Genomic DNA, 16,149 nt, shown 5'->3' on the forward strand with positions numbered 1-16,149 from the left:
CTATGTTTTTATATCTCTCCATTCTTTACTATAGAGACATTCTGGTTAGTGCCATTAGAAAATGTCTTCACTCAGAGAAGGTCATTTCCTCTTCCTTGTTTTTATCTATAAATCATCTTTTTTCAACAAAAGATAATGGGATTGTTGCTTGAATGTATAGGTTCTTTCTTTACTTCCTTCATTATGTGGACTGTTTGCCTAAAGTTAAGGGATTCCTAATAATCTGCCTTTAAACAACAATTTTATGAACATAAAAGTTTTTATTTTCTTTAACATCAGAATTTTAACACATGTTGACATCATTTGTTTCTCTGTCCCCCCCAGGTAAATTATAGAATAATTTTTCTGCTGTGTTATCATACTATATGGAATGCATTATCTGAACCCAGAGGTGGTTTAATTGTGACCTTGAGATGGTGATGATTTCTGAGTGCTTTTATACAGAATGGAGGTAGTGCTTATCTGATGGTTGAAGGTTCAGATATGTTTCTTTCAGTCAGCAGTTGAGAAAGTACACTAGTCAAGTGAACAATTTTCTGTAACCATTTTGTGGCAAATTATTCATGATTATTGTGTATTCTGTAGCTTTTGAGTAGTATGTTCTGCAAATGCCTTAAAGTAGTTTTCATGGCTGAGAAGTAGAAAGTAGATCTCTGCTTAAAGTCCAGATAATAAGGTGAGACTATTATATATGTGGGAGAAAGTGGAGGCTTAAGAATTTCATTATGAAATTATGGAGTGCATGAGACTTTAGAACATTTAGAACATTTCTCAATAATGAAAATTATTGAGCTAGTGGCTATTGCATGAGTATTTGTGATATTTGAGTTGTTAGCACCAGTATACATATCAAATAGTTGGATCAATGAGGGTGAGAGTGTCCTGTGATATTTAGAATGCTTGCTTCTCTCTTCTTCTCTTACCAAAAGTTTTACCAGTAGTGTGAGATGGTAGTTCATGAATAAAAATGAAAATTAGGTTGTTAAGTAGTGCTTCTTTATTTGTTTATAACTTTTGTTTATCTGAGTGAAAATGACCTAATTTGATAGGTTTTCATTTTTCTTCTAGGCTCAGTTTATGAACCTCTGAAAAGCATTAATCTTCCAAGACCTGATAATGAAACTTTGTGGGATAAATTGGATCATTATTACAGAATTGGTAAGCAAACCGGAGGGAAACATGGTAGCTGTGATTAGTACTCACTGTACCCTAGTTAGATTGTGTGTATTATGTGAATGATGGTGTTCTATAATTTGGATATTGGGTCATTTCATGTGCTTAGACAGCAATGCAATCTAGTTGCACATGTATACAGGAATTATAAAAGGAATCGTTCAGATCGTACCTGGCCCTTGAATAAGTTTACAACTGTTAGCAGTATCTTCTGTGTTTTTTAATCTTCCTAAGCATAATCAGATTTGAAAACTTGAGTGTTTTTTGATGAATACATTAATATTTCATATAAGCATTAACTTACTTACCTATACAAGGTACTCAGATAATACTAAATTCTTTGTGTCCATTTCTAATTCACTGAGATACAAGAGGTAATCTCAGTTACTATAATGGCAGATAATATAAAATTTGGTTACTCCAGAGATATGAAATTTTTTCTTCTATTTCAACCTTATGTAGACTTTATTTCCACTTATTTTTGGTAAAGATGGAATGCATTCTTATTTTGACTTTTTTTTAATTATCTTTGTAGCATTACCTGGCTAAAGAGAACTAATTATATTTTAAAAGGAAACAAATTATTTAGCGTTTGAGGACTAATCATTTACTTTGTGAAAAATAATAAATAAATTAGTACTCTTAAACAAATTTTCATAATAAGATCAGTTTAGTTTTAGAAAAATAAATAAATTTTAATTCTTAAGTCCCTGTGAAAGACTAGCGTATTTCAGATGTTTGAAAAAAAACTATCTTTTTTTTTTTTTTTTTTTTTGAGTACCAAGGATTGAACTCAGGGGCACTCAACCACTAAGCCACATCCCCAGCCCTATTTTGTATTTTATTTAAAGACCGGATCTCAGTGAGTTGCTTAGCATGTTGCTATTACTGAGGCTGTCTTTGAACTCGTGATCCTCCTGAACTGCTGGGATTATAGGCATGTGCCACCATTCTTCACTCAAAAAAACTATCTTAAAAAGGTAGTCGACATGTGTCAATTTAGATTATATTAATGTGTTTATGAAAAAGCATTATTCATATATTTATAGTTAGGAGTAAAATTGTTCTTAAGAAATATAATTTTAGTGTCTTTGCTTTCCTATTTTAGAACTCTTATATAAAAGATTTAATTTCAGGCTTGTTTTATTTAAGTAAAATGTTCACAAACAGTTATTTACTTACTGCTGTCTTCATGCTAACATTTAAATATTGGATTCAATTTTGAAAGTCAAACGTGTCTCTAACTTGTAGCATATAAAAAGTAACTTTACTTATTATATTAGTAATTAGTCATTACACATTAGCCATCAATGAAATCTGAGTGAAAATGACTGAATTTGATGGGTTTAATAAAATATATGTCTTACTTCATTATATTAGTCATCAATGAAGTTTCATTGATGGCTAGTGTGTAATGACTAATTACTAACATAATATAAAATATATAATAAAATATATAATATGTAATGTCTAATTAGTAATATATTTTATGTTATATTAGTAATATATATAATTTATAATATAATAATATATAATATATCATATATTTTGTTATATTAGTAATTAGTCATTAATTAGTAATTAAAATATAAAATTATGTATTTCATGAAGACTAATGTTCTGTGGTCTTTTCTCATACTTCTTAAATTACCGATAATTTACTGAAATTTACTCAATTGGCTTTGAGATTTAGCCATGCATGATATTCATTGTTGTACATTTAAACTGATTTTAAAAAAAATATATCGTTTAGTTTTTTGTCATTGATTTTTTTTTCTATACCTGTCTTAATATGACATGTATTATGTATTAACATTAACTAAGACATGTTAAAAGCTTTTTAAGTTGAATCGGCTGAGTCCTTTTCTCAAAACTATAAGGACCCCTTCATATAGTGTGAATTACCACATGGCTAGAATGCCATGAAGTAGTTTCAGTATCTTCAAAAGTTTAATACTCTAACTAAATTTAGTAGCAACAAAACCTTCAGAAATGGTGTAAGGAAACCAAAAAGGATTAAGACATTTAGCCCAAAGAAAATGGCTGACTGTATAATTCATCCTTTGCCTTACTTATCTTCCATTCTAGTCAAGTCAACATTGCTGTTATATCAAAGTCCAACCACAGGTCTCTTTCCAACTAAAACCTGTGGTGGTGATCAGAAGGCCAAGATCCAGGACAGTCTCTATTGTGCTGCTGGTGCCTGGGCTTTGGCTCTAGCATACAGGTAAGCTGGTAGGCAGTCTTCTAAGAAGTCAAGCTGATAGAGTTTTGTGGGACCAAAACAATTGAGTGGCTGCCCTCTTTCTGCTCTGTTGCTGATTCACTCTGTGACTTCTTGTTGCTCAAGTCCCTTCCTATAAACCCTTTTAATTTATACAGGCTTATACAAGACCAGTTAAAATAGTCTTAAGATCAAACATTTTATATTTTTACGTTTCTCAGTCTTCATTAGTCATTGGCAGAATGAACTACCTACCCATTCTCATTGTGTTTCTTTGTTTCAATGAAAGAAGGAATTGATGGTGATGGAACCCCATAATAGTTAATAGTCTTGTTTTAATTACACAATTAGTTAATGATAACATGAGAACCAGAACTCTTTTTTTCTTCTTCTTTTTCCAGTTTAGTGTTTTTCCCACCACACTTCATTAAGATTGTTAAATCTGGTTGTAAGTCAAATGATGATTTTATAAAGTAAAAATATATCATTTCAAAATATGGAATTTTTTCTTACTTTATAGTCAGTAGTACATTTTAACTATTATTAAGGTTATTAAGTTTCTGAAAGTAAATTTTCTGAAAGTGACTTACATATTTCTGAAAATTGTAGCATCTACATGAAATGGTTCCTCTGTCATAAATCATTGATATGTTGAATTTTTAAAAGAAGATCAAATATCAAGATAGTATGAAGTAGTTTTTATTAGCACACTTGCATGTGCTATGGTAGTAACACTAAAAATATTTCCTAACATATTCTGTATAAATACAGTTTAGGCTTATTAAATGTAAAGCTACTACTACTACTCTTAGGGGTATAGGAAGTATCACTGTAACATTACGGAGTGTAAGCCAGTAATGAAACAGATTAATGTCACCCATGCTAACTTCTTAACTAAAATGTCTAACATGAGTCTAGACATGCATAAATAATCAACCAAAGCTGGATAGTTGATTGTTATAAGACAACTTTCTTGGATGCTTAAAAATTTTAGATGTATTGGTTACTGTTCCCTTTAGATGTATTGGTTATAGGAATGTAACCAATAGAATGTACAAATAATTATAAAAGGGATTTTGTTAGATTGGCATACATGATAAAAGACCAGATAGTCCCATAATGGACATCTGTAGTCTAAACAGCTGGAGGAATCAGTAGTTGCTCAGTTCCCTTTTCCACACACCAATAAATCTGGAAACACCCTCACAAACATACCAGAATGTGTTTTACCGGTTTTCTGGGCATCTGTCAGTGCAGTCAACTTGACAGTTGAGACTAACCATCTGAATAGATATCATAGAAGAAGGAAATAAGTGCTCTAGATTAGTATGAGCATGACTGTATTGAGACTAAAGAAATAAGATCACCAAATGCAATAAGTTATTCTTGACTGTCAGATATTTTTAAAAAATTGTAGAAGTAATAATTTTGAGTGCAGATTATATATTAGATAATGTTGTATCAGTTTTTAAATTCTTGGAGTAATAATGGTATTATATATATAGGAGAATGTCCTTGCTTTTTCAGAGAGACTTCTGAAGGGAAAGGGTCATATAATATTTGTAGCTTACTTTCAAATAGTGAAGAAAAAAATGATAGTTAGATACAAACTGGCGTTAACAACTGGTGAGTCCAGGTGAAGAATAAAAGATTTATTCATTGTAGCATCCTTTTAATTTTTTGCAAATTTGAAATTTTTCTAAAACATTGTGATAAAAATTGGTTTAAAAATGGAGTAAATACGGACTAAAGTTGGTTATGATTTTTTCCCAAAAGGCTTTAATCATTTGATAGAAAATTGAAAGCCCTTAGTTTGTTGGGCACCTTATATATGTAGAATTTGCTTTTATTAAAACACTTATGTCTGATAGTAGGGAGAAAATAGGATACAGAGCAAATTTATGCTAGTTTTACTGCAGTGCCTTCAATAAAATAAGAGAAATGATATGCCAGTGATGAATTTTTTTGTCTGACATTCACCATACTATGTTAAAATGATAGTAATTCTTTCCAGTAGTGGTATATGAAATCTACCAGAGTAGAAATTAATTATAATGTAAAGGGCATGCAATACTTTTTATCGGCATTCGGTTCAGATATCAGATATTATCAGATATTTTAATTAAAATGAAACAGTAAGTTGTTTTTATTGTTTCATTAGTGGGTAATTCTCATCCACCTTTTAAAGTTCTAATCTATAAAAGTCATGATTTATTTTTCTTTGTTTTTATGTAGTACTGAGGATTGAACCCAGTGCCTCCCTGTGTTAGACAAGTGTTCTACCACTGATCTACAACCCCAGCCCCAAAAGTCGTGATCTATAATAAAACAGCACCATATACACAGAAAAGTTTAGCCTACTTGAATAATTAGACTTTAATTGCTCTTTATTTTTAAAAACCTAAAGATATAAGGTATGGTGAATTGATTTTAAATTAAGACCTGAGAATATAAAACTTTATGCCAGAAAAATATCATGTCCCAGTGATTGTGTACTTAGTTGAGGACAATTCTTTACTGTAACTAAAGTGTCTACCCTGGCATTATTTAGAATATGGTAGAGCAAAGAAGACTTGTGCCTTTTGTAACTTGTGCTTCTTTATATCCTGATGACCATTATGTAACCTGAAGGAATGAGTATTAAAAATTGCTTTTATTCTCGAACAGTGAATTTTAAAAATCTGTTGGAGCTTTTCCACTACAGAAATATCCTTTAAAGTTTTAGCCACATCATGGTAGAAAATATTGTGTGCCATTTTGAAAAGGAATTGGCTTACTTCCTTAAAAAAAGGAAAAATCTGCATAAGTTTCATCACAGGATTTTAATTTTTTTAATTGCAGCATTTTTACATCTGCTGAGAAAATGGAGTTTCACTGTGACAGAATTAGCAGACGTCACCAGAACACAGGATTAGCCAGATAGTTAAATACTTAATTATCAAAAGCTCTGCTTCCTTTTCAAATGCATTTCCAATTTGTTTCATGAGTTATCTCTCTCACCCAGGCGCATTGATGATGACAAGGGAAGGACCCATGAGCTGGAGCACTCGGCTATAAAATGTATGAGAGGAATTCTCTACTGCTATATGCGTCAGGCCGATAAGGTAAAACACTGTGATGAGGACTGGAATTCTCACATATTCTGAAAGATTAATTTAACCAGTATTGCACTAAGTTTTCTGACGAAGAATGTTACTTTAAAAAGGTAAAACCATATCCTAGGGCAGTGTAGATAGTTTAAAATAGCCTTTGCTTTCCCAGTCCAGGGTTTTGAAATCCTGAAATTGAAGAAATAACTTCAGTGGGAGGTGATTGAGAATTGTTATTTAGACTTGACTTTTTTTGTTTTGCATCTGGTGTCTGTTTGATAAAGACCAAGTTTCTCAGGAACTTTACAAATATTCATAATTCTAACCAGTATTACATTACTGAAAGAAAATCTTTGTCAGAATTATTTCTGAATATGTGAATTGCTTAGGCTAAAGTGAATTTTCTTTAAAAATGTACTACTTCATTTATTTACATGCAAAGAGGCTAGGAATTACAGGCTTTGAAAATTGAATTTTACAGGGTTATGTTTTTGTAATTTAAAATAATATAGCATATTTTAAAAAATACTTTTTAGTTATATATATAATACCAGGATATACCCTGATATAGTCACAAAAGCATGAAACATAACCTGCTCTAATTCAGTCCCCAGCACTTCTGCCCCCACCCCTCTACTCTATCAATCCCTCTTCAATCCATTTACGGTTTACCTTTTTTTAAATTAGTGTTCCGTAGATACACCCAATGCTGTGACCCACTGTACCACATTCATATAGCATCTGTTTTTTTTTTTTTTAAGCTGTAAAGTTTTATACAAATATAAGTTGTTCTTTCCTCTACTTACTTTCTTCTGTGCGTCCTCAAGTCCTTTCATATGTTCATATATGAGCATCAGTGCATTGTGAGTTTACAAGACCACTGCCCATTTTATGATTCACTAGAAGGACTCACTTGACTTAGAAAATAGTCATAGTCATGTCTATGGTTTTTTACAGCAAAAGGAGACAAAGCATAATCAACAAAATGAAAAGATACCTGGGATACAGTTTTGAGGCAACAAGATGCCAGCTTGTAAGAGCCCTTTGGAGTGACCCAGCACTTAATGTCCCCATGAACTTATTGTGACAATACATGTAAAATGTTGTCTACCAAAGAAGCTTACTATAGTTTCAAAGTTTTTATTTCTCAAGATTTTTGTTGGTGGCTTTTTATATAGATACTGTCTGTCTAGCACTAACCAACATTCCAGACTCCCAGAAGGAAACCAGGTTTTTAGCATAAACTACATAGTATAAACAGTGATCTGCTCTTATGAGAGCCTGCTAGGAATCCTCTCCAAATTCAACTTCTCACATATCAGCCAAAGGTTATTTTTTATAAGTAGTCTTTTTTTTAATTTTTTATTGGTTCATTATAATTATTCTTATTATTGGGATTCATTGTTACATATTCATACATGCACACAATATCGCAATATAATTTAGCCAATATCATTCCCCAGTGTCTTCTCTTTCTAAGCAGTCTTTTCCGAGATTAGCAGTCTCAGGCCTGCTATGTTAACTCTATTCTGGACCATCAATGCAAACTAAGGCAGTGATGTAAATAAATTATTAGATGTACAAACCAACCACTTATTAGCTGAGTAATAATAGACAAATTATTTAACTTTGGTGTGCCTCATTTTTTTAGAAACTAAAATATAGGTACTAGTAATACCTCCCTCATAGAGTTCTTGTAAGAATAATAAAATAATGTATAGAAAGCACCTAGAATGAATGGTACCAGATGAACCTAAAATACATTTATGTAGTTTTTATCAGTATTTTTTCCCATGCCTTCTAGCCCATGTGTTTCAGATGTGTTTCTAACTTCTACATTTGTGCAAAGATGCATATCAGTAACTATGTAGACAATTTTCAACACTTACTATTTTGTACATTTTTAGTCATAAGACTGTGTTGTTTTAACTTATCCTGGAAAATAATTTTTTAAATGTGATAGTAGATCACATTTAAAAAATTGGGGGGTGGGTACCGGGGATTGAACTCAGGAGCACTCAGCCACTGAGCCACATCACCAGCCTTATTTTGTGTTTAATTATTTAGAGACAGGGTCTTATTGAGTTGCTAAGCTCCTTGCTTTTGCTGAGGTTGACTTTGAATTCTCGATCCTCCTGTCTCAGCCTCCCGAGCTGCTGAGATTATAGGCATGAGCCACCATGCCTGGCTGAGAGAGCAGATCTTGAAACAGCAAAATTAAAAAAAAAAAAAAGTCATATTCTACCACCAGAATATGGCAACAAGAAAGTGTTAGTTGTCAGAAAAAGTAAATTCATTTGCCAGCTGATAATACATCTGTATTACATATGTTATTGGATAAACCTGTAATTTGTTTCTTAAGATTTGACTTTGTGGGTCATTATTGGAAAGGTTTTTGGATGCTTGAAATAAAGTAGTACACCAAGTAGTATGTCATAGATTGACATACTGGAATTAATATGCCGTGAGTTATAGTGATATTATTATGACTATAAAGTTACTTTTTCCTGTTTATTTCCTATGTATCATTTCATGAAAGCCAAATGGTTTTTTGAATTCAACTTTTCTTTTTAGGTAACGTCTTAAGAACCATGAATTTCAGGTGTTTGCTTGCTAAACAAGCTGAGAGACTTAAATTAGAATTGTTTATCAGAAGGAAGGCAATGATGTAATGTCTGAAGTTCTTTTTTTCTTGGTGGCATGATTAGCCAATTGGTAATGGCCTTTTCTAAATATTATTCAGTTATACTAACCAATTATAAAATAATGTTCCCTGTTAAATAGAGCTTGAGTGTGACTTAAGCTGCTTGAAATCCCTCAAGTTACAAAGAATTAGCATTTCTTTCATCATGTATCTACAAGTATAGAGCATTAAAATAATGTTGAGTTTTCAGAGCATCTAGGTCATATTGAGTATTTATATGTACCACAAATACTGGATTTTAATATTCATAGGAGTAAAAGATGCTTTATAAATTTTATTTTTTTGTTGTTTTTACTATTTTTTAATTTATATATAACACCGGAATGCATTACAATTCTTATTACATATATACAGTTCAATTTTTCATATCTGGTTGTATACATAGTATACTTACACCAATTCGTGTCTTCATACATGTACTTTGAGTAATATTGATCATCACATTCAACCATCATTAATTACCCCATGTCCCCTTCTTTACCCTCCCACCCCTCTGTACTATCTAGAGTTTGTCTATTCCTCCCATGCTCCCTCTCCCTATCCCACTATGAATCAGCTTCCTTATATCAGAAAACATCAACATTTGGTTTTTTTGGGATTGGCTAACTTAGATGGAGTTAGAGAAGATAATGCTTTACAAATTTTAAAGTCTTCTACCTTCTCCTCCTCCTCTTCCTCTCCACCACCCTTTTCTTCTTCTTTTCCTCCTTCTCCTGTTTCCTTCATCCTCATAACCTTTTAGGAAAAGGGAATATTACTATAATACACATGTGAGTGTGAGGAGCTAAGAGAGAGATTGAACCATGCATTCAGCTCAGTGCCTCTTACTGGTTCTCACTGGTGCTCCAGCCTTGCCATTCTCTTCATGATTCTAAAGCAATAGAGAATATGAACATAATGCTTAAAATGTGAAATATTCATATTTTTGCCTTTCCTTAAAATTAAAGTGAAGTATATTTGTTGTTTGACCTCAAGCCTCATCTTTGTTTTCTGCAGTAAAATCATGACCTAAAAAGTTTGACTCCCCCACTTTTATTGAATTTTTTCATTGTAAAATATGCTCCTTGTGTTTTTAATAATATCCAGCTAAAAGAGATATTTAAAATTTATTAAGAAATTGAGTGAGTAACTGGAATTGTCCTTAATTCATAAAATGTAAAGCAGTCTGATTTCTGTGTTTTATTGTCCTGACACTAGTCTTAATGCCTACTTACTAATGTCCGGTATGTTTTACTTCCTAATATTCACATATGTATTCTCCTGCTTATTCTCCTAATACTCATTAAGGAGAAGCATTCAACATTTTTAAAGTTGATTCAATCTGCATTTAGTAGTTTGGAGGGCAGAGATTTGCTTTACAATAAGCTATGAATGTTACTGTGCTTAATTATCTACTTAAAAATGTGTTTAAGATGTTGCTAAGTAGTTTCTAGTTAATGAGAAATCACTGGGATTTTATAAAATTTATTCTTCTAGAAATCCCTTATGAGATGATTATTTTCCTCTAAGTGCATATTTTAAAACTATAAATTAAGAATGGATGACAAAACACTCAATTATCTCTTCTCATGATACATTGTTTATTTACAATGGTAAAAGTTTTTTTCTGGAAAAATATAAGTAAAATACAGGTGGGAAAAAACATTATTCTATATTTATTTTAGTTAAGAAAATTTTTCTTTTATCTTTATTTTTACTTGCCAGATGCCAGATAGCATATAAAATACTAATTAATGTCCTTTTATTTTACTACTGTTTTCAAAGAGTTCTTTTTGTTTATAGTTGACATACACCATGCCCCATTAATCTTAAAGGCTTATAGAGTTTGGATCTTGTTTTTAGTGATATTTAAAATTATTTGTCTTGCAGCAGCTTTAAAACTTAAGGCATAGTTATATAATTCCCCATTTGAACATCTTTAATCATTTAGTAGTTGCTTTCCCCTGACATAGTGATTGAATATAAATTCTCCTGCTGGGTTCTTGCATGTCTAGAAGACAAATGACAAGCGCCATCTTGTCAACCATAGCAGTGATTTTGTTAAACCTATAAAACTGTATTCTTTTAGATTCCCATCAAGTGGGGAAATTATATTTTGTTTCAGTGTAGCCATATTTTTGTATAGAAGCCTAGAATAATGTTCAAAACTTTGAATAATGTGATAGGAGTGACCTCAGTGATTTCTATTTGTGTAGTTTCAAGCTATTGCTCATAGTTTCAGATATTGAGAGGATAACTCACCTGAGTTAAAACTGGATGCCTAGGTCAGTTTCTAAGTAGAGAACATACATCCTTAACTGTACCCTGATTCCCTCAGCCCTGATTACTTGTCATTAAGTCCTGACTTTGGTTTGGTGATCAGGTTATTCAATAACAGGAAGGACTGTGTTTGTTTTTTTACCTTGGGGAAGGTAAAAGTATTTCCATCTTCTTGAGAAGTACTATTCAGTACAACTTTCTATGATGATAGAAAAATTCCATATTGCCTTGAGTTTATACCTCTTTAATACACCCTGAGATAGCTTCAGCATGGGAGACTGGTTACTGGAAGAATCAAACAAGTGATTAGAGGGCCGGACTTTGAACTTCACACTACCTCAATTTGAAGTTTGAACATTTATTGCATTAGTATGTGACCCCAAATACTTTTTCATTATGAATGTCACAGAAGTATTTCCAAATACAGAGGAATACAATTGCTTGGAATCTTGTCTTGCAAAGTAAACTAGTATTTTATTCTGAAATACAGATGCAAAACATTGCAAAAGCTATTGCTATTATCTTAACATGCACTCTACTACTCTTTTATTACTTTGCTTGTGAAATATCAATTGACAATCATGTAGTTTAGTAGGTTAGTTGTTATGATCTTTATGTCTATCACTTCTTTAGAATAGGTAATGTTTGCCTTGGAATTTGTCTGTCAGATCATTTAACACTTATACTTGTATTCTAAACTGGTTAAGCTGGGCACAGTGGCATGTGAAGGGAAGTGGCAGTGGCAAGAGGTTGAAATGGGAGGATCCCTTGAACACAGGAGCCTTACTTAGCTTTCATCATCAAAAAGTTCAAAACTACTTATAATCTTTAGTCTTAGATGGGTATGTGAATTACTAGCATTATTTAGTTTTTATATTTGATTCTAGGTCCAGCAGTTTAAGCAGGATCCTCGTCCAACAACATGCCTTCACTCTATTTTCAATGTGCATACAGGGGACGAATTACTCTCCTATGAGGAATATGGTCATCTTCAGGTAAAAAAAAATAGTTCATGAAATTTGTCTTCTCTGTTTACATGATACTTTATAGAATATTTGAGGCTATTTGAAGTTTTTAAAAGTATATTCATTAATTTCTTAAGATAAAGGTATAAAATGAATAAAATGGAGGAGAAGATGAACTGCTAACCACCAGGGCTAAAGTAATTACTGTAATTGCACATTAAATCTGGAGAAACTGGATGGCATATAATCTTTCTGTCTTGAAGAAGGAAGCATACCATTCTTTTGGTGACAAAGCTTTTACTTGTTTTCAGATTGGTAGAACTTCAATATTTAGAAACTAAAATATTTACAAATAAAAGACAATTGACAGTTGTGTAACAGCTAATCAGGAGTTTTTGTTATGCAGCAGATTTTTTTTAATATTTCAACCTTTAAAAAATATATAATTGAAGTGCCAAAAGGAATTTCTAAAATCCATAAATTTTGTCTTATATTAAATTTTATTCCTATGCTAAGAATATATTGTAGGATTTATGTTTTGTTTTTAATTTTTTCTTTCACATTCCTATATTGTTTTTAACTAGACATCCTGCATCCTTGTTTCTAGGATACAAATATTATATATACTGTTTATCTTTAATGGGTTTGTCTTCCTGCTTATCATTTCTTTCTGCTGTCCTTAGTATGCAATATTTATTATTTATACACTCCTTTCTAAAAAGGGAGATTCTCCTTTTTATAGTGCCCCTCTCTATAGAGATCTGAAATATCATACTTTGATGTTTTCTCCAAACATAGAAAGCATAATGTCCCCCTTTCTTACAGGAAAAAATTTTGTAATTGTTTGTAAACAGTTCCTTGGAGAATTAGTGTTATTCAAATATATGGTTTCTCAAACTTTACCTGGTAACTGTAGTATAATTAGATTTTACATGTCTTTTGCTTTGACAAATATGTTTACTATTGAAATAGCATTTTCAGAATATAACAGTGCATTTTTGATCAATAAATATGACTACATTTTTAAAAACTAAATGTTTACACTGGATTATTAAATTTGAAATGCAAATTGTAAAACATTATCTGACTTTTAAATATTATTTATTTATTTATTTTTGATAATTGAGCATGAACCCAGGGACACTGTACCACTGAGCTACTTCCTAGTTTTTTCTATTTTTTATTTTGACACGGGGTCTCACTAAATTTCTGAGACTGGCATCAAACTTGTGATTTTTCTGCCTCAACCTCCTAAATGGCTAGGATTACTGGCATGTTCTACCACACCAGGCTTGGCAATATTTTTTACAATAAACATTTACATGATGATATTTATAAAAAGGCACTAAAAAGAATAAAAGGGCTTTTATCAAAAGATTAACATAGTCTTTTCTGGAGAGTGGGATTACGTGTTACTTTTTGTTCACTATTTTTTTCTAATTTTTTTATGAGTGTATACTATATAAATGAAAATTTTACTATAGTTTTAAATTTATATATGACAGTGGAATGCAATACAATTCTTATTATACATCTGCAGCACAATTTTTTATATCTCTAGTTGTATACAAAGTATATTCACACCAATTCGTATCTTCATTCACTTACTTTTCCACCATCATTTCTAACCCCATACCCTCTCCCTTCCCCTCCAACCCCTCTGCCCTATCCAGAGTTTGTCAATTTCTCCCATGCTCCCTCTCCCTATCCCCCCATGTATCAGCCTCTTTATATCAGAGAAAACATTCGACATCATCAGGAAATAGTGCCAATTTGATTGGGATTGGCTAACTTTACTTGGCATTATCTTTTTTCAACTCCATCCATTTGCCTGCATGCAAATGCCATGATTTAATTTTTTTATTTCTGAATAATATTCCATTGTGAATATATGCCACATTTTGTTTATTCATTCATCTATTGAAGTGCATCTAGGTTGGTTCCACAGTTTAGCTATTGTGAATTGTGCTGCTGTAAACATTGATGTGGCTGTGTCCCTGTAGTATGATGTGTTTAAGTTCTTTTAAGTCTGAGGAGAGGGTAGCTGGATCAAATGGTGGTTCCATTCTCAATTTTCCAAGGAATCTCCATACAGCTTTCCAGATTGGTTGCACCAATTTACAGTCCCACCAGCAGTGCATGAGTGTACCTTTTTCTCCACATCCACTTATTGTTGCTTGTATTCATAATAGCTGTCATTCTGACTGGAGTGAGATGAAATCTTAGAGTGGTTTTGATTTGCATTTCTCTAATCACTAGTGATGATGAACATTTTTTCATATATTTGTTGATTGATTGTATATCATCATCTGAGAAGTGTCTGTTCAGGTCCTTGGCCCATTTATTGATGGAATTATTTGTTTTATTGTTGTTTAACTTTTTGAGTGCTGTATCTGATGTGTGAGGGATAAAGATTTGCTCCCAAGATGTAGGCTCTCTATTTATCTCACAGATTGTTTCTTTTGCTGAGAAGAAACTTTTTAGTTTGATCCCATCCCATTTATTGATTCTTGATTTTAATTCTTGCTCCAAAGGAGTCTTATTATGGAAGTTGGGGCCTAATCCCAGATGATGGAGATTAGGACCTACTTTTTCTTCTATTAGACGCAGGGTCTCTGGTTGTATTCCTATGTTCTTGATCCATTTTGAGTTGAATTTTGTGCATGGTGAGAGATAGGAGTTTAATTTCATTTTGTTGCATATGGATTTTCAGTTTTCCCAGCATCATTTGTTGAAGAGGCTATCTTTTTTCCAATGTATGTTTTTGGCACCTTTGTCTAATATAAGATAATTGTAATTTGTGGGTTAGTCTCTGTGTCCTCTATTCTGTACCATTGGTCTACCAGTCTGTTTTGCTGCCAATACCATGCTGTTTTTGTTATTATTGCCCTGTAGTATAGTTTAAGGTTTGGTATAGTGATGCCACCTGCTTCATTCTTCCTCCTGAGGATTGCTTTAGCTATTCTGGGTCTCTTATATTTCCAGATGAATTTCATGATTGCTTTTTCTTTCTATGAGGAATGTCATTTGGATTTTGATCAGAATTTCTTTGAATCTATATAGTGCTTTTGGAAGTATGGTCATTTTGATAATATTCTGCCTATCCAAAAGCAAGGTAGATCTTTCCATCTTCTAAGGTCTTCTTATAGGGTTCTGTATTTTCATTATGTGAATCTTTCACCTCTTTTGTTAAGTTGATTCCCAAGTATTTCACTTTTTTTGAGGTTTGTAAATGGGGTAGTTTTCCTCATTTCCCTTTCAGAGGATTTGTCACTGATATACAGAAATGCCTTTGATTTATGGGTGTTGATTTATATCCTGCTACTTTGCTGAATTAATTTACTAGTTCTATACGATTTCTGGTGGAACTTTTAGGGTCTTCTAGGTATAGAATCATATCGTCAGCAAATAGTGCCAATTTGAGTTCTTCTTTCCTATGTGTATCCCATTAATTTTTTTGTCTCTCGAGTTCCTCTGGCCAGTGTGTCAAGAACTATGTTAAATAGAAGTGGTGAAAGAGGGCATCCCTGTCTTGTTTTAGTTTTTAGAGGGAATACCTTCAAGTTTTCTCCATTTAGAATGATGTTGGCCTGGGGCTTAGTATAGATAGCCTTTAGGATGTTGAGATATGTTCCTGTTATTTCTAATTTTTCTAGTGTTTTAAATATAAAGGGGTGCTGTATTTTGTCAAATGCTTTTTCTGCATCTATTGAGATGATCATATGATTCTTACCT

At 32.2% G+C, this 16,149-nt stretch overlaps 1 protein-coding gene across 2 annotated transcripts in view; it reads left to right on the forward strand.

Annotated features, from left to right (window-relative positions):
* The window catches only part of Phkb (phosphorylase kinase regulatory subunit beta), a 224,084-nt gene that overhangs the window by 28,068 nt on the left and 179,867 nt on the right, over nt 1-16,149 (forward strand). For both annotated transcript variants that reach the window (XM_076839471.2, XM_076839472.2), the window contains exons 2-5: nt 1,069-1,158; nt 3,262-3,400; nt 6,402-6,501; nt 12,337-12,444. In XM_076839471.2, coding sequence (XP_076695586.1) covers nt 1,069-1,158; nt 3,262-3,400; nt 6,402-6,501; nt 12,337-12,444 — 437 coding nt within the window. The remainder of the gene's footprint in view (nt 1-1,068; nt 1,159-3,261; nt 3,401-6,401; nt 6,502-12,336; nt 12,445-16,149) is intronic.

This window comes from Callospermophilus lateralis, chromosome 18 (genome assembly GCF_048772815.1).
Source record: "Callospermophilus lateralis isolate mCalLat2 chromosome 18, mCalLat2.hap1, whole genome shotgun sequence".
Classification (NCBI taxonomy): Eukaryota; Metazoa; Chordata; class Mammalia; order Rodentia; family Sciuridae; genus Callospermophilus; species Callospermophilus lateralis.